The following is a 20,894-nucleotide window of genomic DNA, read 5'->3' as shown; positions in this document are numbered from 1 at the left end:
ATTCTAACTTAGTTTGCAATGGCTAGTCAGCTACTTAAATAGCCAATTCTTATCTTATCTCACATGTTTAAATTAGAATATTTATTTCTTTTTGGGTGATCACAAAAAAGTAAAAGTTGTTGATTGTTATAATGTTAGATTATAATCTATCGTTATTTACAACTGCGGTGGGTAACGTCTTATCACCTCCTTGGCCATAGCACGCACTCCCACCCAACTTTCTGTGACGAAGCCCTCGATGTGTGAGACCCAAGGATCGAAACCAAGAAATCCTCCAGCGGGTAGTTCCATGGTTATAGCCACTGTCACATTGGCAACACCTGCAGCATAGTCGGTGGAGTCTCCCGACGTTGGATACATAAGATGATAACCGCTACCATAGCTGTAGATGCCGTTGGTGGCATGAACAATAGCCATGGCGCCCGCATCTGCCACTTCCATCATCTCGTAGTAATTTGGAGGAAGGGAACTAAAAAAAACGCAGCAATCAGAAGTGTACGAATCCTAGACTTCCTTTTAAAGCTTACCTGGTGTGACCCCATGGCAGTAAAAAGTAGTTGCCATAGGAGTGAAGAGAAAGATAGAACCTCAAACGATCGCTGTAGTGAAGCAACACATCCCGCACTACCTGAGACTCTGGCTGATCAAAGGCGTACTCTCCACGATAGATTTCCTCCGCAGGATCTGCCGAGGAACCATCATTTTGCCCCCATTTATAGCCAAAATTGCGATTGAGATCGGTGCCAATGTTTTCCGGATCTTTGGTAGGTTTTCTAGTCTTGCGCCAAAAGCGTGAATCGGTATGAGTGTATTCATAACCATCTGCATTCACAACGGGCATAATCACCCAGTCGTAATTCTCCAGAAGTTGTTTATTTTCCTCATAATTATCCAGCAACTGTTGAATTATATATAGAGCGAAAGAGGGAGCAATCCATTCCCGAGCATGCATGGTAGCATCTATGAAGATCACGGGTTTATCTGATCTTCCATCACCATTGCTGACGGTCAGCAATTTCAGTGGACGACGCTCGTAGCTCCAACCGAAAATTTTGACCAGTGCACGTTGTGGATAACGTTGTGGCAAACTGTCCAGATACTCATTAATTTCGGCATGGGTGTAGAATCCAGCAAAGACATCGATCATCGGCATTTGGATGCGAGACTTGCTACGTCGATTCTCCTCCCTCTGAGCCAGCACCAATTCGGAGATATCATCCGAAAGTATCTGATGTTGTATGTGTTTCTCATTTAACAAGGTCAACAGACTCTCAACCTGTGTGGGAGACACCAACACCCTTAATCCTGTCTCATTAAGACTGCGACGTGAGCCCAGAAAATCCCAGTGTGGTTTTTCCCTCGCCAACTGCCGTAACAGTTGCTGCTCACTTTCATCTCGTGGCTGCAGCTCAAAGACCCTATAATCCTTGTAATTCTGCCAGGCCAACAGGCAAACTGACTGCAGCAACACCAGCAACAGTAATCCCCAGAGTGTATACGATGTCATTCGGGCAAAGTTGAAATAAGACTAGAGTTCGAATTTCGATACAAATGCCATATCGAGCCACTTATCGCTTAATTGGAACTGTTGCCGACTAAACGACTACGATATCAATAATATTATTTTTTTTATACTTCTGTTTATGGTTATATAAGTTGTAAAACTAATTGAAGTTAGGGTGGCAGAACTTAAAAGTGAACCAGTTCCAGAGTTAAAAATAAGCAATTTTACTAAAAAAAAAAGAAGCAGGGATAAAAGATCTTAAGATTGTATTTAGGAAAACTTTCACTATACATTGATTGTATCTAAAATGACCATACTAAACTTTCAGAATACATTTGTTGTATCTCAATTAAATATCTTTAAAATCAAGTCAATAAATTTATTGAAAATATTAAGTTTGGTTAACAAAAATTTTCAATATAGAATATCATTTTTAGACCCCGTACAGGGTACAAGTACAGGGGTCTATTGGGTTTGCTTGTAATTAAATTCGAAACTTAATTATGCTTCCCCTTCATACTTTTAACAATTTAAAAAACTGTATCTGTTTTTATCTCATTTTTTTAATGCCTAACAACGACGACACTAATTAGTTTAATTAACAATTATAAATTCAATTGCTTAAAGACTAAAGGCACTCGAAATGTACTCTACGAGTACTTATGATACAGCCTTAATACAGACTAACATGCCGGATGAACTCGACAAAGCCGGCAAATGTCTCCTTGCAGACGTGTATGATATCCGAGGAGGGCACATGGAATTCGTCACCGGGTAGCTCGAGCGTGTAGGACAAGGGTATGCCCAGGCTGCCATAGGCAAAGTCATCCAGACTGCCAGAAGCCTCGTAGAGAATCGAGGCTGAGGTGCCGATGGTATACCGTGTGCCGCGATATTTTCCGATTTGGTTGGCGGCTCTCAATGCCACCGAGCGCAAGGTACCCACAGTGGGAGGCACTGTGTTTCTGTTGGATGGAATGAAAAATCCATGAGAAATTTTTAAATGGATACAGTGGCAGCAAAAATATTCGGTTTTAATTGCTTTTAGCAATTAATTGAAAAGTAAATTGAATTTCTTTTCGGGGCAGAGCCTGCGAGCCCAAAAGGCCAAAACCGTACACACCTCGCATAGCCATAGGGATAAAAAATGAATTTGCCGAATGAGTGCACATCCAGGCTGAGTTTCACACGATGACGATTGAATTCCAAATACCGCACCACCGCCGATGTTTCTGGCTCCGAATTTGGCGCTGTTCCCGAATAAACCTCGGAACAGAGCTGAGGATTTCCAAAATAAATTGAAGGTCAAAGTCAAATTTACAAATCAATGCAACAGGTCGCTTACATTCTGACTGGCACCCTGATAGTTCCAATGGTTGCCAAAATTACGATTAATGTCCACACCGCTGCACCGCTGTCCATTATAATGATGACGATTCTTGCGCCAGAAACGATCCTAAAAGAAGAAGAACAAATATTAATGAAATTTTTATAAACTCTTAGAATTTTTATTGATTTTAAAATAAACTTTCTGGATATAATGGTTGAATTTTAATATGTTTAAAATAAATATCTTCATGTAATCACTTAAAACTTCACTTAAAATTGGTTACATTTTTATAAAGCATTCGTGAATCAAACGGATTCATTAAAAGGTGCTACTCTAGTCGAGACTTACGCGAAATTAATAAATATAATCAGCTACTTACCGAAGTATGTGTATACTCATAACCATCGGGATTCACCAAGGGCACAAGGAAGACCTCGACATCATTAAGGACACGTTGAAAAGCGCGCAAATTGGTAAGCAGCTCATAGGCCAAGTACAATACAGTTTGTGGAGTAATCCACTCCCGTCCATGGGCTGCAGCCTGAATGTAGGCCACTCGACGAGGGCGAGTACGGGTGTTTAGCGATATCGACAGTCCGGCAATATGACGACCCTCGTTGGAACGACCCAGAGACTCGTAGCGACAGTATTGTGGATAACGCGCTGCCAAACCGCTCATGAAGTTGAGGATCTCGTGATAACGAGGATAATGCGAGAAGAAGCCACGTGCCTGACGGCGTTTGCGACTATGTGGACGCTCCGACTCACAATCTGCTCCAGGCTGGCACTCGTCAATGTCATCCACATCTTCATCGGCATAGGTGCTATTGCCTTCCAGCGCGGCCATCAGTTCCATCAGTGGTTGTGTCTGGTAGTCGACTCTCAGTTGCGACAGACGCGACTCGAATTGTGGTTTCCTTTGTGGTCCCACTGTCAACACGGACATGTTCCTTGTCAGCAACCAGAAGTCCACATCAGCATCATTGGTCTGCAGATCGACCATATAACGAAAACTATCCTCATCGCCATGTTGTACCGTGTACTTGGTATAACTACAAATAGTTGAACGGAAAAGTGTTAGTATTACTAATTATTTAAGCTCATTTTATTAATATAAATAAAATATAGATATTTTTTATTATTTCTACTTATTTAATACTTATTTTTAGATATATTCTTCCTTTACAATTATTGCTTGAATTTAATATTAATTAAAATTGGTTGAATATAATGAATTTATAGAAAAATCGACTGGTAGTAGTCTTTGAGTTTAAGTTAACCATATATGTATATAACAATATTAAAAATATTTTAAAATATTTTTACTGGCATAAGGTTAGCTATTATGATTTTTATTATTATACTCTGTATACTTTGAATCTATAAGTTTCATTATATGTTTATCACATTAAAATATTATCTACAAATCTGAAGTTGCTGGCTGCTTTTGTTTATAAATCTTTTTCAGCAAATTGAATTTTTTAAAGATATAAATCTGTATCTGTATTTTGATTAATGTATTTTAATCTACAATAAAAGTATCTCAAAGTTACACAATAGCTAAATCATTGATACGCCAGAGTTGATCTATTCTTGTAAAATGCAAAGATAAATGGATATCCAATTAAAATGAATAAATAAAACCCCAGCAAGTGTAATGTGATTGCTTCACACACATTTATGTCTTAAGCTAATTGGACAACAAAATTAATTTTGTGGCGCCCCAAAATGAGTTGTTGATTCCCAAATTTATGCAGAACGCCTCGTTCTTGGATGTCGTCGCCTGGTCGTCAATTGGCGTTTTGCCACCTCTCGATGAATTTGTGGCCAATTTATCATTTCAGAAAATTCCACAAAAGCGGACCACAGACAAGCAACAAATATTGAAAATCTATGCATATTCATCTTGTGCAGACGAAGGCGGAGGAATTGGCTAGCAAAACAGAAGAAACTATAGACAAAGACGAGGCTAATCACGTGTGGCAGTCGGCGGCATACAAAGATATATAATTTAATTAAACACCCGCCAGTATTGCTTATATGCTTATAAGATACAACCGTATCTATCTCTCTCTCTTTCACACGCAGCGTGATGCATCTAATTTTTCATTTTCATCTTGCATTTATACATAAAGAAACTGTTTACATGCGATTAGTTTGGCTTTATTATTTTAATTTTTAATTTTTTGTTTGTAATTCTCGTCAAGTTTTAAGCAAATGAAGCTCTATTGTTGGGCGCTGCATGGCATGTGGCCTTCTCAAAAATACAAAAAAAAAAAAAAAGATACATGATAGATGCATATAAAGCATCTATTTTTGAACATTAAAACGTGTGTTATGTCGAAACCATCGACAAAGCAACGGAAGGAAGCAAACATTTTGCGTGCTAATTAAATATCAAGCTGTTTGTAGTTTTCTGTTCATTTTCGTTTTCATTATGACCCCATACGGCTGAGCAGCAACAACAACAGCAGCAACTACAACCACAAACAATCAACATTACACATACGCCTCTTGCGCCCCTGACAAACAACAAACGGTTGAGAAGACGTTGCCGTGCAATTTGCTGACTTCTTTGACAAACATTTGCTTGGCATTTACATATAAGCAGTTGACGTACATGTGTAATGTGTGTGTGTGTGTGTGTGTGTGTGTATCTCTGTGTCATCGACGAATCGCCGATGAAACTGCTGTTTATCCAACAGTTTTAGCTGCCGTTTTTCATGGGCGTGTTGAGCTTTGTTTTACATAAGCCGCCTCAACAAGACAACGTCTAACGTTTAGCATAAATACTAAAATTAATGACAACTTCTAGCCGCTGACATTGACACTCGTACTCATAAATCTAGCTACATAATATGCTGTCAATAGTTAGAGCTCGTTAAAACCATTTAAAATATGACAACTATAGCTACAATAAGATTAAAGATACTTATCTATGGCAATTGATAAACTAATTAATTTTAATTAAGCAATTACTTGATATGGTAACTAAAATGCATAAATATTTATTAATAGTCTCGAAATAAAATGCAAATGTAGAAAAATAAATATTTCTTAATACATTTTGGAGCTCAATTCGAATTATGGTTATTAGTATAAATGTAATATGCAGTTTAAATTCAAGAGAAAGTTAGGAAAACTACTGAAAAGGGTGGAAAATTTAATGGTTCCGTCGAAAAGACGCAAAATATATGTTCGTAATCATTATACTATTGTATATTTATAACACTGCAAAAACATATAATAATAATAATAATATAAATATTTATAAACATATATATATATATATTAAATTAAAGTAGCTAACTATACAACTATAAAGCATTCACTTAACTTTCAGTATTCAAATTCTATTCCACATACTGTCAATTTAAAAATAAAATTTAAAATATTCTAGAGCTATACATTATTCAAATTAACTTTTCAACATGCTTAAAGAATTAAAGGAAGCGGTTTATGCCTGGAGCTATAAATTCTATCGTTGTGCTCAGTTGGTAACAGTTTTGGCCATACCATATCTGGCCGTTAAGTGCCAAATAGACAGCTTGAGTACATTCGATATTTGCCTCATGTATGTCAGTGTGGCACTTGGGGCATCTAACTTTCTGAACGGAGATCTTCAGTGGCATACTCGCATCAGATAATCAGCTACCAAACTATGGGCATTGGTAAGTGATAGCTGTTAAGCTAATAAAGTATATTATGATAAAGTAAAAGCCTAAACCAGTTTACTAGATAGATCATTAAAAAAAATGGAGGGGAATACTACATGGAAAATTTATGTATGCGAGCCAACTGATTGATGGAGCTTAAATGAAATTCTGTAAATTGTAATTTTATAATTTAATATGCATATTATTTTCGTTAATTACCCTTCATAGCCGGCCAGGTTGTTTGAAATGCTGGAGCACGCCAAGCCGACGAGACAAAGCAATAAACTACACACGATTTTATAGCACATTTTTGCTTATATTGTAGCTATATATATAATTGTAATCTCTCTATCTGGATTCACACTCCAAACTTCAACAGTCTCTGTTGCTCTTGTATTTGTATTTCAAATTATGTATTAATATATGCAGCTAAGCCGTGAGCATGGACATGCAAAATGTTTTGCGTTTAATTCACTTGGTTATATACAAAACTTTTATTTTGTATATGTTTGTTTGTATACACAATTGCATTCACACAAATAATTATTATTTTGCACGTTGCACTTGAAAAAAGTTATGCAATAAAACACAAACTCAACTGCATGAGTTAAAAGTTGAGGTAACTATGATCAGAGCCCGATTCATCTGTTTCATCTCCGTTTCGGCCAAAGACTGTCGAGCTGTTTAAAACGCGGCTGAGAAAGAAGACGTTGCCAAAGCGAAAAACCCGAAAAATAAATCGTTTCAGTTCGCTTTTAGAAAAGTGAGTGTCAAGGTCAGGTGTGCCGCGGTCCAGTCCCCCGTCCAGTTTAATATTAAACAACAACAGCAACAACAACAATTCCAACAATGATGATGGTTTTAAAGACAACGATTTGTGGGCGATTGTAAACACGTCACGAGATCAAATGCGGAAAGCTTCGGCACGCGTCGTTTCTATATTTATTTATATATATATATATTTTTTTTTTTTTGATCAGCAAAAGTATAGTTCTTTTCAATTAATTCTTGTGTTTAATTTTTGCATAATTTATGCCATTTACTAATGCTAAGAAGCATTTAAAGTTGTTTTTTATGTGCAATTAATTGAATTTGTTTTTCTTCATAAGTTGCTTTATTTTTCATGAAACTTGTTTGGATAATTTGATCACTTTGTTATCTGGACACAATTGTGTTTCAGTTCTTTTTTGGGTCTATATCAATTTTTGCTCTTTCGTGCGTTTTTGCATCCGCGTATCGCGGGTTTTGAAACGATTCTGAAGCCGTTACTTGTTTATTTACTGGTTTTTATAGAGGAACTTGAATATTTATCTCAATGTGTATGTGTGTGTGTGTGTGTCTGTGTTATGCTTTGGGCCAACATTGTGTGCTTTGTCTTCCTAATGTCACGGTCCGACATTTAAAGACAACGCCGCAGGGTAAATATCTGATTTCTGTTCTAGTGAAATCAATTCGAAAGTCAACGTACGTCAACTCCATGAATAAGATGCGCTCCATTCTATTTTGGCTAATTCTGTTAGCTCGGTCAAAAATTCGAGCACTGAACTATTGACGGGCAAGGTCAATTTGTCGAGTTAGCCGGAAGAGTTGAAGCCATAACACTTGTGCTTCATTACAGTTACCACAATGAGAAGCGCTTAGAAAGGCAGCTGATGAGATGTATCATTAAAAGCCAAAGATGCGTGGATTCGAGTTCATTAAAACCTTAAGAGTTTGGTCCCATGCGATACAGCTGTAAACAGTCGAAACATCATGGCTAACAGAAGCCATTCACAAATCATCGAACGACACTTATCAAAAACTACGTATTCACCTAGAGATATACTTGTAGATATACATACACGTATTATTAATAATTATATTTCAAGTTTAGCACTAGCTTTGATGCGTAATTATGACACTTGACTGTCGCTTTGGGCACTTCCGCTTGACCGGAGATATATTCATCTATTTGATCTTCGATCGAGCCAAATATCAAGATGTATAACTTTAGCAGACATCGAGGCACTCGTTCTGCAAAACTATTTATTAATAACAAAAAAACTAAAAATTAATTTTATGTTTCCGGTGCTTTAACGTGTTGATTAAAATTTGCATTTTAAATTTAACTGTGATTATCTGCATACACATTTTTAATAGCGCCTTCTGTTGATTTTCTAGCCGCCTTAAAGCTGAAACTGGAAATTTAAGTTCTAAATCATTTTAATCAGCCTAATGGGTTCTAACTCGAATCTCAGGGCATTCAACTTTTCCTCTTGACCGCATGTTCTGAAAAAAAAAATAGCCCATACACATATTTTAAGCTTAATAATCACATTAACTTACATACTATATAGATCTATATCGCATAGCGCTCAAGGCATTTGTTCAACATCTGCTTTTGTGCACCATGTAATTAGCATATGAAAAAGCCCTCTGAGACTTTATACTAAAGACTTGAGATCAAGTCTTTGCGACCTTAACCATTAAAATAATCTTGACGCACTTCTACGAGTTTGGTTTGAACTAAGACTGTTTGTAAATAGTGTTTTTCTAAGTGGTAAACAATAGACTGAAGATTTTAAGATGCAGAATATCAGTGATTATTATTAAAGATACTATGATATATCAAATCTTGAATGACGAATCTTATAATCTGTAAAGTGTGATCGTTTCTTCCTTTTTGATCTAAAAAAATCTGAAGATTTGAAATTTTATGATATGGATCATTGAAGCAACAAATAAATATATGTCGTCTGTCTATAAAAAGGTGCAGATTATTTGGTAATCTAATAACTACATCTCCAATAAATATAGTAAAAATAGTCTAAAAAAAGATTTTCATTAAAAATATTTACTTTCTTAAAAAAAGTAAGATACCCTCTTTATATGTACATTGTACAATCTTATTTAACCTACTTAATATTAATTATTAATATTTTTAATAGAATATAAAAGATGGTCTATTTAAACAAGTCTCAAAATATTGTTTAGAATAACTTCTGCATACTCTAATTACACCTCTCGCCTCTTTCAAGTCATGGCATGCAAATCGATTACTGTGCAGAAGGAAAAAAAGAGAAACTATACCAAAGATTGCTCAGTTATAGTGGATCCGTTGGAGGCAACACATTGAGAATCGGAAGAATCGTCGACAAACCTAATGGTAAGTTTACATTCAATTGAGTAGAAACAGGTCGTAAAACTCTATAAACAATGTAATAAACAGCACTTGATGACGTCGCTGCAGCTATTGCTGCTACTCTTATCAGCTCTTAGAGGAATGTTTGCATTCAGATATCACAGCTACGACTTTAACCATAGACCTCATCAATATGGTCGCAGCCCCACAAGCGACAATTGTCATGAGCAATCAGTGATCTCACGCTGGATCAATGAGCAGGTGATAAGACATGCGAAAATTACACAATTTAATCAGCGATTAAGTGAATTATTGGATGCCTTGAATGGAAATAACACCAAGTCTAAGGATGATGGATTTTGTTGTTTCTATGAAAAGGAAACCATGGATAAACTTTTTAAGGACATTACCATCCTCTCAAAGAAGTATGACATTGTTGGGGGAGCACAGCTTCAGAAAACAGGGGATATAGGACAAGATCTGGACCTGATTCTAGACAGAATGAAGAATCTGGTTCACATGGATATGAAAAGCTGTTGCGATCGCTTATCTAAAAATCTCATGGAACTGGAATCAGACTTTAAGAAACAATTGGAGGATCTTCATAATAAAGTGATTGAAAAGAATAATGCTAAGGGAACAACTGGAACTGAGTTTAAAGACAACCAGAAGGACCTCGACAAAAGGCTTAATCAGCTAAAGTTACGCATAGAGAAACTGGAACAGAAACAGAAGGATAATGCTAAAGGATTGCAAGATGGAAAATGTTGCAAAGAAATAGATAATAAACTAAATGAGCTGAATAAACAACTAGAGGAAGCCAAGGCAGATACTGAAAACAAGACAACAACCCTAGAAAAAGAGATAAAAGATCTCAAAGATAAACAAAAGGAGCAAGAGAGTAAAATAAAACACATCAATGAAGAATTAGAAAAACGTGCTAAAAATATGAAAAAAGTAATCGAAAAATGTGAAAAGAATTGCAATAATGAACAGAATGTTAATGAATCAAATGCATTTGAATATAAAACTACAAATAAAACCAGTAATTCAGATAACGATATTTCAAAGAGATTGGATAATCTAGAGCAATTAATACAACATCTCATAGATAATCACAAGAAACTTAATGGTACGATTGAGACCCTGGCACAATGTCATGATCTTAAAAACAATCTTACAAAAATTGAAGAAAAGCTTAGCCAGGTGCAAGAACTTAAGAACAATAATAATCAAAGTAATTGTCAAACTGATCAGATTACAAAGAGTAAAGAATTAGAGCCAGAAATCGAAAAGGCTAAAGATTGTTGCAAAAATATTGAAAACTTGGCAAAGGACAGTCGAGATCTAAATGAAAAGATTATACAGATGAATGAGAGCTATATTGATCATATATCTAACCTAGATGGGGAAATAGAGGACCTTCACCATCTACTAAATGAAGCCTTGGAAAAAATAGAACAAGAGAGCTCAAAATTTAACAATATTAAAACTAAACTAGGATTTTTTCCATACTATCCTTCGAACTGGAGCAATAATCAGAAATTTGAGGAGAAACTAGATGTCATCAATAAAAATCTTGAATTAACAGAAAAAACTCTCAATGATAACGATAATAAACTAAACAATTTACATAACGAATCAATGAAAAACTTTGACGAGTTAAATCAACTTGTTGCTGATCAGAAAAACGCTGCACAAGAATTTAACAAAAATGCAGAAAAACGATACGATAATTTAAGCGCTCAAAATAATAACAGTAAGTCAGCGGATAAAGATGATCGGTTGAATCGTTTGGAAAAACAACAAGATCAACTTAGCGAGGATATCGACAAAGCTCTCCAGCTGGAGAAACGAGTTGAAGATCTTGAGAAACAGCTAAAAGACGCTTTTGATAGTGGGAACTCAACGCAATTGGAAGTTGGTAAATGCATCTCAAGGTGTAAGTACTTGGATAAAATTGACGATCTTATAGATCGCATTGAGGATTTAGAAGAAAAATCAAGTGGCAAGTCATCAAAAGGACAAGGACAACAACAAGGAAAGAAGAATGACAGGCAATCTGCTATAGGAGGCGTTGACTATAAGTAATCGTAAATATGTATATAAATATACAAAAATAATAAATACATTGCAGTATGAACTGAATTAATGAGAGATTTTTTTTATAGCATATAATATTATAAAGTCGACATAAATGGTAAAGATGGTAATAGATTAACGGTTTTGCGATTAAAACTATTATTACCAGCAAAAAGACATAAATCACTAAGCGAAAAAAGTTATAATAATCGATAGTAACCTCACCTGTTAGCAAAGCTAAAGACAGTGTGCCAGTGGGTTAAATCAGACTGCATTGTCTGTTAACTGGCTGTCATATCTGTATATAATCAGCATAACTTTATACCAACTATGCCAAATTGTATAACAAAGTTAAATTGCCATGCCAAACAATATGCTGCCATGTCAAATTGTTTTCATATCCTTGTTGTCCTTTGTTGAGGCAGGTTGAGACTGCCAATGCTCGTTTATGTCATTGAGCATAATTGCTGGAATTTCGTTAATTTGTAGTCAGTTTTATGCTACCAAATATTTCGTCATCAAAGTTCCAATCCCAAATTCCCTTAAACACACCCACTCAATGAGACAAACGACAACTGGGAACATTTTGGCACAGACTTTTTATTTGGCGTTCCCCGAAAAAGAAACTAACTTTTAGCCCTTTATTTTTGCCAACATGCTAATGACATAATGTGCATACTTCAGAAACGCCCCCTACCGACAGGAAAAGTCCTGAACTGGCAACCTGTCTGGGCCTTTGCGTGTCTTTGCCATGTAGCACTAAAAAAACAGAGCTATATATACGATAATATGAAAGTAAATGCTTGACTCTCAGATAACCTACCCCAACTGAGAAATCCATAGGAGAATTACTATCTTAGACTTTTATAAGACTTTGACAAATGTCTTAAATAACTATATTAAAAAAATATTTTGATACAATTATGATATGATATAATTTGATATTACAAAAATCCATGTCTCATGTTTTTTAAATATTTTAGATTTTTATTTACATTATTTTGTTTTTTTTTTAGTTATTAAGTTTAATGTCAAGTCAAGAAATTTTACTGCCTTTAAGTAATGTAGTGCATTATTAATTATTCTTAAATCAAATTTTTTTATTTAATAAAACCTATATGCCAAACACAATGTTTTCATAGGGTATTAGAACGTATAATGTAGTTATAGTCAGACGTAAATATATGGCAGTCACTGTGTCAGGAAGTTGACTAAAAGACCGTTAAATGAAAATCAACACGAACCTTGTTCTGTATAAATCAACTGGTTGCGTTGCGGGAAATATATTCCTATATGTATAAATGTAAATGTAGGTGGATATATGTATATATTTGAATGTCCCCACAATGATATATTTACATACATCTGTATATATATATACACATGTCTGCTCTGACTGCAGACTTTTGACTTTTGCGTTGACATGACGTTTGTCGGGCACAAAATTACACTAAGCTACAAATATGTCAAAAGTGTTCAGATCTATAGAAAAAGGATTTCACAGATTTCAAATTTCCATAACTTAACAAAAACAAAAATTAATATTGTTGAATTTGGCACAATCTTTACTCTTAAGAAAATAAATTTCAAATTATTTAAAATTTTGTAGTACAAAATAAACCCTTCAAGTTTTACTCTCAAACGCTTAAAATACGGGCAAAATATTAAAGAAACCGATTTATATAAACAATTCAAACATTCTTTTCTTTGTACCTTAACTTTGCAGAATAGTGTTTTTTAGAGTCAATCTGCAAGCAGAATTTTCTTTGGAGCATGGCTTTAAGGCCTGTAACTCCATGGAACCTACTGAACTCTCCTATGTTCCGTTTCCGGGACGGCACGCCAATGTATAAAGCGTTTCGTTGGCCGTACGCTTCCTTGTTCTTTCTATTTGCATAGCACGGTGCCTGCAAGCAAGAGTATACCCCGTTCCTATCTTGTCCCAGATCCAGGTCCAAAGCAAAGTCTGACATTTAGCATATTTGCGTTATTGTGGCAGTTGCAGTTGTCGAAAGAGGGGCAAATCCAATTCCGCATTACATGCGCTGCCGTGCCCAACTTATTAAACGTTGTCGCTGTCCCAATTTAACGAATGCGAACTCTTTCCATCATTGGGACACCCACGCCATGATTATTGTCTGTGCCACTTTTATGGCTGCTCCTTTGGGTTCTGCTTCTGCTTCAGGTTCTGGCTCTTTTTATAATGCAATGTTGATCAAATTTGGCCCGCACAATGGCAGCCAGGCCCAAAGGGCTCGCACGTCTCGCCATCGTCGAGCAGCTGCTACAAATCGAACCTCAGGTAAGAATTTTGAATATATGGTAGTTTTCCAAGCAGGCTACGAGCATTTTCAATTTTGATTACAACTCAAACAGAACACTTTCCATTAAATTCAAAGTATCAGTATTTATGTTGGTCGTGTGTAAAGAGATTTATAAATTTGAAGTTCCAATTGTATTTATCCAATCTTTTCAATTGTTTCGCTGTTAATCTATATAAATTACAATGCAATCCACGAAATCCAAACGCGTTAAGAAGCCAAAAGCGCACTCTCAAAAGCTGAGTGTCATCACAACGCCCAAGTTGCCGTTACGCCGTCTAATCATACCACGTCCGGATGTGCTACACACGTATCTGGATTACAACCAGATTAATCAGTATCTGGAGTATATAGTTAATCGGTATTCGAACTTTGTCAAGCTCTATACGCTGGGCATAACACATGAGAAGCGTGAAGTGCGAGCTCTTGAAATTAATTGGATGAATGCGGATAATGTCGAGTTGTCGTCCCTGAGTCGCATCCAGGCGGCCAAGCAGGCGGAACTACATAAAAGCAGTGGTGTCAAGGGTCCCATGGTTCTACCCGGCGATAAGAATCGCAATATTATCTTCATCGAGGCGGGCACACATGCTCGGGAATGGATTACCGTGAGCACCAGTCTCAATTGCATCTATCAGCTAACGGAGCGATATACACGGAATATTGAGATTCTACGTAATCTGCGGTTCATCATTGTGCCCCTGGTCAATCCCGATGGCTACGAGTTCTCGCGGAATAAGGTGAGTCAGTAAATACAATATACATATAGCATATGAATCGAAATGTGTTAAGTTTAATTATATTTATTTATTGAGACTAGTTCATTTATTTACATTAAATTAATCCTAGGAATGTTTATTTTAGGTCACATAAAAATAATGGAGAATATTTTTAAAATTTCACCCTTGTAAACGTATTTATTTAATTTTCGAAAAAAAAAATTACAGTATTGTCCCGATTATTGCTTTATATAGTGCTATAAATTTGTCTTATTCTCTTTCTGAATTTCTCCCTTATCTAGAATCGCAACTGGCGCAAGAATCGACGACCTCATAAGGGTACCAAGTTTGTAGGCACCGACTGCAATCGCAACTATGATGTATTCTGGGAAAGTGGACCAAGTAAGACCCAAAGGAATACGTACAAGGGCGAACGACCTTTCTCCGAGCCCGAGACACGTGCTATGCGCAATATACTCGACAGTGTGGCTCCCAATTTGTTGTTCTTTTTGTCGCTGCACTCGTATGGCCAGAGCATCATGTATCCCTGGGGCTATTGTCGTGACCCACCGTACCACTGGAGGGAGCTGCATACGCTGGCAACCACCGGACGCACCGCTATTAAAACTTATAATGGCAGGGAATATCGCACGGGGTCCATTAGCTGCCTGACCAAACGCACCATTGCAGGCTCGGTTGTGGATTATGTTTATGGAGTTCTAAAGGCGCCAATGGCGCTCGTTATGGAGTTGCCGTCACGGGAACTTGGCTTCCAGCCACCCGTCGAGATGATCAGTCAGATTGGACACGAGAGCTGGTTTGGTATACGGGAGATGTGCAAAAGTGCCTTCGATCTGCGGCGACACATCAAGCGTGATGAGGAACCGAAAGCACCCAGACCGCCAGTACAAGTAGGCGACAGTCCCACCCGCAGCACCAACACCAGCACCGAGGAGAAGAAGACGACGCCCAAGAAGCGAATCAGGAAACGTTCCAAGCGTACACTACTCTCACAACACGCCGATATTCTAGAGATGCAAAAACGCCACAAAGCTGCCACAGCATTGGCGAAACGACCATTAACAGCTCCCGTATTGGCAACACGAAGCGGTCAAGGAGATGGACCTTCAGATGACTAAAAGAACTTTGCATATTAATCAAATATTGCTGGATTTTGTGTTCGTGTGTCTGTACGTTAATTAAAATCAACACATTTGACTGGGTTTGGTCCCAATTTATACATAGCTTGGGCATTTTATTTTATTTCGATTCTTCAATTCTCCATCGAGTTGAATAACTTTGTATTTTGTACATTTCAAAATCAATTGAGGAATATGCGCAATGTCCATTTGCATTGTCGCCTGTGTATGTGTGTGTATGTGTATGTATTTTTGTGTTTGTTTCAAATAACTTAAAAACTAGTACAACAGCTGAGATTTTCACTTGGCCTCGAACTGCGGCATACGCGGCGCAGCGTATTTCTGACGCAATTTCTCATAAACCTTGCGATCCTGTAATAAAAAAAAGATATTAATATAATTTGACAATATTTTACGTTTCAAAAAAGTTAAAAGCAATCTTGCATTGCTGTATTTCCGTTACTCTTCTAACAAATAAATAAACATGAGCTTTGTCTTACCTGCTCGCTAACTGAAGGTCGCAGCTGTTTCAGTGCCTCATCGAAATGTTGTTTGCGTACGCATAAATCTTCAATATTGGTATCACCATTGTTAAGCGATTGACGCAGTGAAAACATTGAAGCCTGCTTAACTAATCCAGTTAAATCAGCGCCTGTATAACCATCGGTTTTAGCCGCCAACTCCTTGAGGTCCACATCATCAGCCAGCACAGGACGCTTACCGTTCTAAAACATAATTAAAATAATGATTAATACGTGATGTAGCAACACAACTTGCAGCTGCTTACCTTTGTGGTAGCTCTTAGTATATCAGCACGGTCCACTTCTTGCGGCAGACCAACATACAGTATGGTATCCAGACGACCTGGACGTAAAATGGCCGGATCTATAATGTCCGGTCGATTGGTGGCAGCCAGAATGTAAACACCCTTGCGCTCCTCAACGCCATCCATTTCTGTCAGCAGCTGATTGACAATGCGTGTGCCCGAATTGTTGCCATCACCGCCCTCTGATCGCTTGGGACACAAAGAATCGAACTCGTCAAAGAAGATGACACAAGGGGACGAGTTGCGAGCACGTTGGAAACAGGCGCGCACCGCACGCTCACTTTCGCCCACATACTACAAGTAAGAAATGTCAACATAAGCTCAATTTTAAATAAATTCAATATCTTACCATATTCATCAATTCGGGTCCTTTAACGGAAATGAAATTGATGCCTGCCTCATTGGCAATGGCCTTGGCCAGCAGAGTTTTGCCACAACCAGGTGGTCCACAAAGCAGCACACCCGAAGGGGCTTCTAATCCCAGGCGAGCCAGCATCTCTGGGTATTTAACGGGCGCCAGCACAGCCAGCTTAAGCTCTTCACGTATGTCTTGCAGGGATCCAATATCATCCCAGGTTGTGTCCGGCACAGTTATGAAGCCCTCACGTTTGGCCGATGGTTGCATCACTTTAATGGCCGCTGTGAAATCCTCAATCGTTAGACAGAAATTCGGATCGGCAAATTCTTCAGGTGGATTGTCGAGGAAGTTTGTCAGCTCGGCTAATGTTGGCTCATAGAATTCGTCGGTAAGGATTGGCGAATTGGATTTTGTGGTTGTTGGAGTGGCGGACTCTTCCTTGGGCTCAGTCTCAGTTTTTTCTGCATCTTCAGCCGGTTTGTCATCCACCTCCATGGGAGCTGCCTCCTCGTTCGTTTCGGGTGCTTTTTCACCATTTGTAGTTTCCGGTTCTGCTTGCTTTTCATCTGCCGGCTTATCCTCTGCCTGCATTTCCTTTGTCTGTTCCTTCTGCGCCTGTTCTTGTTTGTCATCGTTGGGCTCATCGTCGTCTAACGTGACTGTGGTCATGTTCATTTCACTAGCCGCATGCAACTCACGAAACTTTTTCATCGATCTACGCTTAACAGCAATGGTTGCAGCACGGGATACTAGGGCCAAGAGATCGGCGCCAACATAACCAGGCGTCAATTCAGCAATTTTGTCATAGTTAAGCTTGGGATCAATGGATAAACCCTCGCACTGAATCCGCAATATTTCACGACGCTCTTTACGCGACGGTATATGTATGGCAATTTCATGATCAAAGCGTCCAACGCGACGCAAGCCCGGATCCAGTGTATCCGGACGTGTGGTGGCGCCAATGACAACCACAGATTGTCCAAATTCGACGGCTTGCAGTTGATCCAAGCTGGTAATCAGTTGCGAAACAATACGACGTTCCATATCTTTGGCAGCCCATTGACGATTGCCGGCAATGGCGTCGATTTCATCAATAAATAGCACACACGGTGAATTATCAATGGCCTGCTCAAATACATCGCGTATGCGCTCCTCCGACTCTCCAGAGATGCCGCCAATTAATTCAGTAGCTGGTACCTCGAGTAGCGGCATTTTCAATTGCTATCAACAAAAAAAAATGAGCTTATTAAGAAAACAAAGTTTACTTTTAATTTAGATACTTACACCTGCAATAGCACGGGCCAAATAGGTCTTGCCACATCCGGGCGGTCCATGCAACAGCAAACCACGTGAGGGCAGTAATCCCAGTTGAAAGTAGAACTCTGGCGATTTGATATGTATGAGCATCTCGCACAGTTCCTTCAACGTGCCATCCATGCCACCAACATCACGGAAACTTTCCGTCGAGCGAGATACTTCCAGTTCCTTTTTATACTTGCGCACACGCATCGAAGCACCTTCATTAAATTCACGTTGTTGCTGTTGACGCATCTGCACTTGTTGGTTGAATGATTGGCCTGGTCCATGATGTTGCGGTTCCTTGTGTGGTCCAACATCGCTGCTGTTGCTTTTGCCAGAGCCAACAGAAACTGCAACGACTACAAGAAATAAAAAGATATAAATTATTGTCTTAGCTATCTTATGTGAAATTGTCAGCCTCCTAGGTCTTATGGTTTGAGCTGTGGATGGATTTGAGATGGATTATCGACCGATCGAAAGAAGAGAAATTTGAACCAAGTTTCATTAAAGGTAAAAACTAAGAGACTAGTTAGACAGGCAGACTAGGAAACAGATAGTTTTATCGACTCAATTCCTGATGAGTAATGATAACGTTAAATCCACAACACCGAGTGTTATTGGGATCTTTAATCAACTCTTGAATTGTACTCACACTTTTTGGGATTGGCTGGACTGGATGATGAATTGACAGAGCTGATTTCCTGGCGCACGCCTGCAAACGAAGCTTGAATTAAATTTCTCTTGACTGCTAACGTACAACAAAAAAGTTATTTTATTGCTGTGCTCAATTTCATTGTCTATTTGTTTAACGCACCTTTCTTGGCCTGTACAGTGGACACTGCCTTGTTGCACTGCTCCAAAGGACGCTTTTGCGCCTTGGAAACGTTTAATTGGTTGGTTCCTGTTGCGGATGCAAATAAAGCGTTCATGCCACCGCCATTTGGTGGACTAATTGAGTTATCATCATCATTCTCATCGCCGCTAGATATGTCAATGGGCTCGTTGCTGGGCTTAGTGGAAGGTAATAAAGGCTTTTTAGCCGTTTGATTGGTGTACAAGCCGTGCATCATATTGCTCATGATGCTGTTGTTTGTTGGTGTTTCTGCCTCGTCAGACAAATATTCGTCCTCGTAGTCGGAGCTGCTCGCCTTGTCCAAGTTATAGCTATCCGAAACAATGGAAAATGCTAAAAAGCGAGAGGTCAAAAAATAGGTGAAACATGTACTGAGATACACGAGTTTTGTAATCTCTGTCAGCAATATAATCACATACAGTTAGCCAAGTAACTATTTTGACAAATTATAAAACTTATATTTTATGTGCATAATGTATGACAATTTTTAAAAATAAAGAACATAAATGTACATACGTCTTTTTTTTCAGAACATTTGAAGGACAAACTGTAATTTCGATTATTTACTTTGAACATACCTTGATGCACAAGTTGTCTAAATGGTCCAAGTTTGCGACGAGAATATTCGGGATATTTTCGCATCAACTCTTTGGTCATCTGCTTTACATCCAAGTATGTCTCGTCAATGTGCTCCTCCAGATACTGTAATGCAAATAGAGAATTCCAAAAGTGCAGTGGTCAATCGTCTGACAAACTCTAACCTTGCTTTTGCGTTTCTCGCCTGCCGGCGACTTGCAGAAAATGTATGTGTATGCATATAGTTAACTGTGCATGCTAATCACCTGTTTGACACGATTAGTTATTAAATGGTCGTGCAACTGTGGTTTTATCTTCTTCATATTCTGTGTAGACTAAATTAGAGCTACAAAAACCCACACGAGTATAATTTCGCGTTACCCGCTACAAATACGACGCCGACGCTAAAAACAAAAAGAAGTGAAAAGTGCCATTCACAGCGTCTACCGCCAATTTAAATAGTTACAATTACTTGTAACGAGTCAACTGTCACCATATTGTTTTTAAATAAATTAAATATTATCACATTAAATATTAACATTGTTCTCACCTTTAGATACCATAATTATAGAATAAAATAAACTTATCAGCTTTCAGCAAGGACAGAATTTTCGAAACAAGTTGAAAAAAATATAATTATCAATCATCGATAGAACCACTAAAATTTATATCGATAAATCAAAGTCACGCGCAAGTGTTGAACAACAACAGCACAACTCATTTTACCGCCACACGTTTGAAATTTTGAATAATTATTTCTATACTTCATATTGAATTTTGATTTATTTGGATTTTGTGCATTCAACAAAAACATTTAAACTTATCACTAAAAAACTTAAATAGTAAAGTATTACATTCTTAGAATTATATAATAATAATATAACTAAACTGAACGGAATGAGGATTATCATTAATTAATTAGCCATATGATTTCCAGAGTACATTTCCATGTAAGTGTTGACATTTTGATCCAGTTAGTTAACTAAAAATTAGATGTTTACCTAAGATAAGGAGGGCATGCTGTGTGAAATTGGAACTAACCGGAAGGCACTACAAGTGGTATAGATAATACAGATAATACAGGTGCTGTAATGGGAAAAATGGTTAGAA

The 20,894-nt window shown here is 37.7% G+C and overlaps 5 protein-coding genes and 1 long non-coding RNA gene across 13 annotated transcripts; 3 read left to right on the top strand and 3 right to left on the bottom strand.

Moving 5' to 3' along the window:
• Window positions 1–62: 62 nt before the first annotated feature.
• LOC117789020 (carboxypeptidase B) lies at window positions 63–1,521 on the bottom strand. Its single transcript, XM_034628005.1, has 2 exons — window positions 528–1,521; window positions 63–469 (listed from the first exon to the last, which is right to left on the bottom strand). Exons 1-2 carry the CDS (start codon window positions 1,505–1,507, stop codon window positions 157–159), a joined length of 1,293 nt encoding a protein of 430 aa, XP_034483896.1. The 5' UTR covers window positions 1,508–1,521; the 3' UTR covers window positions 63–156.
• Window positions 1,522–2,049: 528 nt separating this feature from the next.
• Window positions 2,050–6,823, bottom strand: LOC117788646 (carboxypeptidase B). The gene is made up of 5 exons (XM_034627478.1): window positions 6,710–6,823; window positions 3,214–3,886; window positions 2,850–2,960; window positions 2,628–2,782; window positions 2,050–2,469 (listed from the first exon to the last, which is right to left on the bottom strand). The coding sequence occupies exons 1-5, from the start codon at window positions 6,796–6,798 to the stop codon at window positions 2,178–2,180; spliced, it is 1,320 nt and encodes a 439-aa protein (XP_034483369.1). The 5' UTR covers window positions 6,799–6,823; the 3' UTR covers window positions 2,050–2,177.
• On the top strand, window positions 6,231–6,946 carry LOC117788647. Of its 4 annotated transcripts, none has more exons than XR_004617781.1 (3): window positions 6,231–6,505; window positions 6,565–6,667; window positions 6,719–6,946. It is a non-coding gene; the product is annotated as an uncharacterized LOC117788647 (long non-coding RNA). The 4 variants fall into 4 exon arrangements; XR_004617783.1 differs by having other exon boundaries at window positions 6,232–6,505; window positions 6,577–6,660; XR_004617782.1 differs by having other exon boundaries at window positions 6,232–6,505; window positions 6,573–6,660.
• A 2,569-nt stretch (window positions 6,947–9,515) lies between these two features.
• LOC117787159 (putative leucine-rich repeat-containing protein DDB_G0290503) lies at window positions 9,516–11,702 on the top strand. The gene is made up of 2 exons (XM_034625605.1): window positions 9,516–9,635; window positions 9,699–11,702. Exons 1-2 carry the CDS (start codon window positions 9,633–9,635, stop codon window positions 11,700–11,702), a joined length of 2,007 nt encoding a protein of 668 aa, XP_034481496.1. The 5' UTR covers window positions 9,516–9,632.
• A 2,371-nt stretch (window positions 11,703–14,073) lies between these two features.
• Window positions 14,074–15,973, top strand: LOC117786468 (carboxypeptidase B). The gene is made up of 2 exons (XM_034624748.1): window positions 14,074–14,754; window positions 15,036–15,973. Exons 1-2 carry the CDS (start codon window positions 14,200–14,202, stop codon window positions 15,870–15,872), a joined length of 1,392 nt encoding a protein of 463 aa, XP_034480639.1. The 5' UTR covers window positions 14,074–14,199; the 3' UTR covers window positions 15,873–15,973.
• Window positions 15,947–20,236, bottom strand: LOC117786462 (protein mac-1). 5 transcript variants are annotated; one of them, XM_034624734.1, is made up of 9 exons: window positions 20,051–20,236; window positions 19,787–19,910; window positions 19,170–19,541; window positions 19,008–19,103; window positions 18,341–18,714; window positions 17,048–18,277; window positions 16,660–16,992; window positions 16,373–16,597; window positions 15,947–16,244 (listed from the first exon to the last, which is right to left on the bottom strand). In XM_034624734.1, exons 1-9 carry the CDS (start codon window positions 20,105–20,107, stop codon window positions 16,173–16,175), a joined length of 2,883 nt encoding a protein of 960 aa, XP_034480625.1. In that variant the 5' UTR covers window positions 20,108–20,236; the 3' UTR covers window positions 15,947–16,172. The 5 variants fall into 5 exon arrangements, with proteins under 5 accessions (XP_034480625.1, XP_034480627.1, XP_034480626.1 ...); XM_034624736.1 differs by having other exon boundaries at window positions 18,341–18,705; XM_034624735.1 differs by having other exon boundaries at window positions 19,008–19,100.
• Between the last annotated feature and the right edge of the window lie 658 nt (window positions 20,237–20,894).

The sequence above is a fragment of the Drosophila innubila genome, assembly GCF_004354385.1.
Source record: "Drosophila innubila isolate TH190305 chromosome 3L unlocalized genomic scaffold, UK_Dinn_1.0 0_D_3L, whole genome shotgun sequence".
In the NCBI taxonomy this organism is placed as follows: Eukaryota; Metazoa; Arthropoda; class Insecta; order Diptera; family Drosophilidae; genus Drosophila; species Drosophila innubila.
This window is presented reverse-complemented; position numbering and strand designations above follow the sequence as displayed.

What these genes read in the sequence shown, in the direction of transcription:
- LOC117789020 (XM_034628005.1), bottom strand. Translation starts at nt 1,507, where the DNA reads ATGACATCGTATACACTCTGGGGATTACTGTTGCTGGTGTTGCTGCAG. An exon ending in CTGCCATGGGGTCACACCAG is followed by an intron (nt 470 to 527) that starts GTAAGCTTTAAA and finishes CGTTTTTTTTAG; the next exon opens with TTCCCTTCCTCCAAATTACT.
- LOC117788646 (XM_034627478.1), bottom strand. Translation starts at nt 6,798, where the DNA reads ATGTGCTATAAAATCGTGTGTAGTTTATTGCTTTGTCTCGTCGGCTTG. An exon ending in AACCTGGCCGGCTATGAAGG is followed by an intron (nt 3,887 to 6,709) that starts GTAATTAACGAA and finishes AACTATTTGTAG; the next exon opens with TTATACCAAGTACACGGTAC. An exon ending in ATCAGGGTGCCAGTCAGAAT is followed by an intron (nt 2,783 to 2,849) that starts GTAAGCGACCTG and finishes GGAAATCCTCAG; the next exon opens with CTCTGTTCCGAGGTTTATTC.
- LOC117786468 (XM_034624748.1), top strand. Translation starts at nt 14,200, where the DNA reads ATGCAATCCACGAAATCCAAACGCGTTAAGAAGCCAAAAGCGCACTCT. An exon ending in ACGAGTTCTCGCGGAATAAG is followed by an intron (nt 14,755 to 15,035) that starts GTGAGTCAGTAA and finishes TCCCTTATCTAG; the next exon opens with AATCGCAACTGGCGCAAGAA.
- LOC117786462 (XM_034624734.1), bottom strand. Translation starts at nt 20,107, where the DNA reads ATGAAGAAGATAAAACCACAGTTGCACGACCATTTAATAACTAATCGT. An exon ending in TACTAAGAGCTACCACAAAG is followed by an intron (nt 16,598 to 16,659) that starts GTAAGCAGCTGC and finishes ATTATGTTTTAG; the next exon opens with AACGGTAAGCGTCCTGTGCT. An exon ending in GACCTTCAGTTAGCGAGCAG is followed by an intron (nt 16,245 to 16,372) that starts GTAAGACAAAGC and finishes TTTTTATTACAG; the next exon opens with GATCGCAAGGTTTATGAGAA.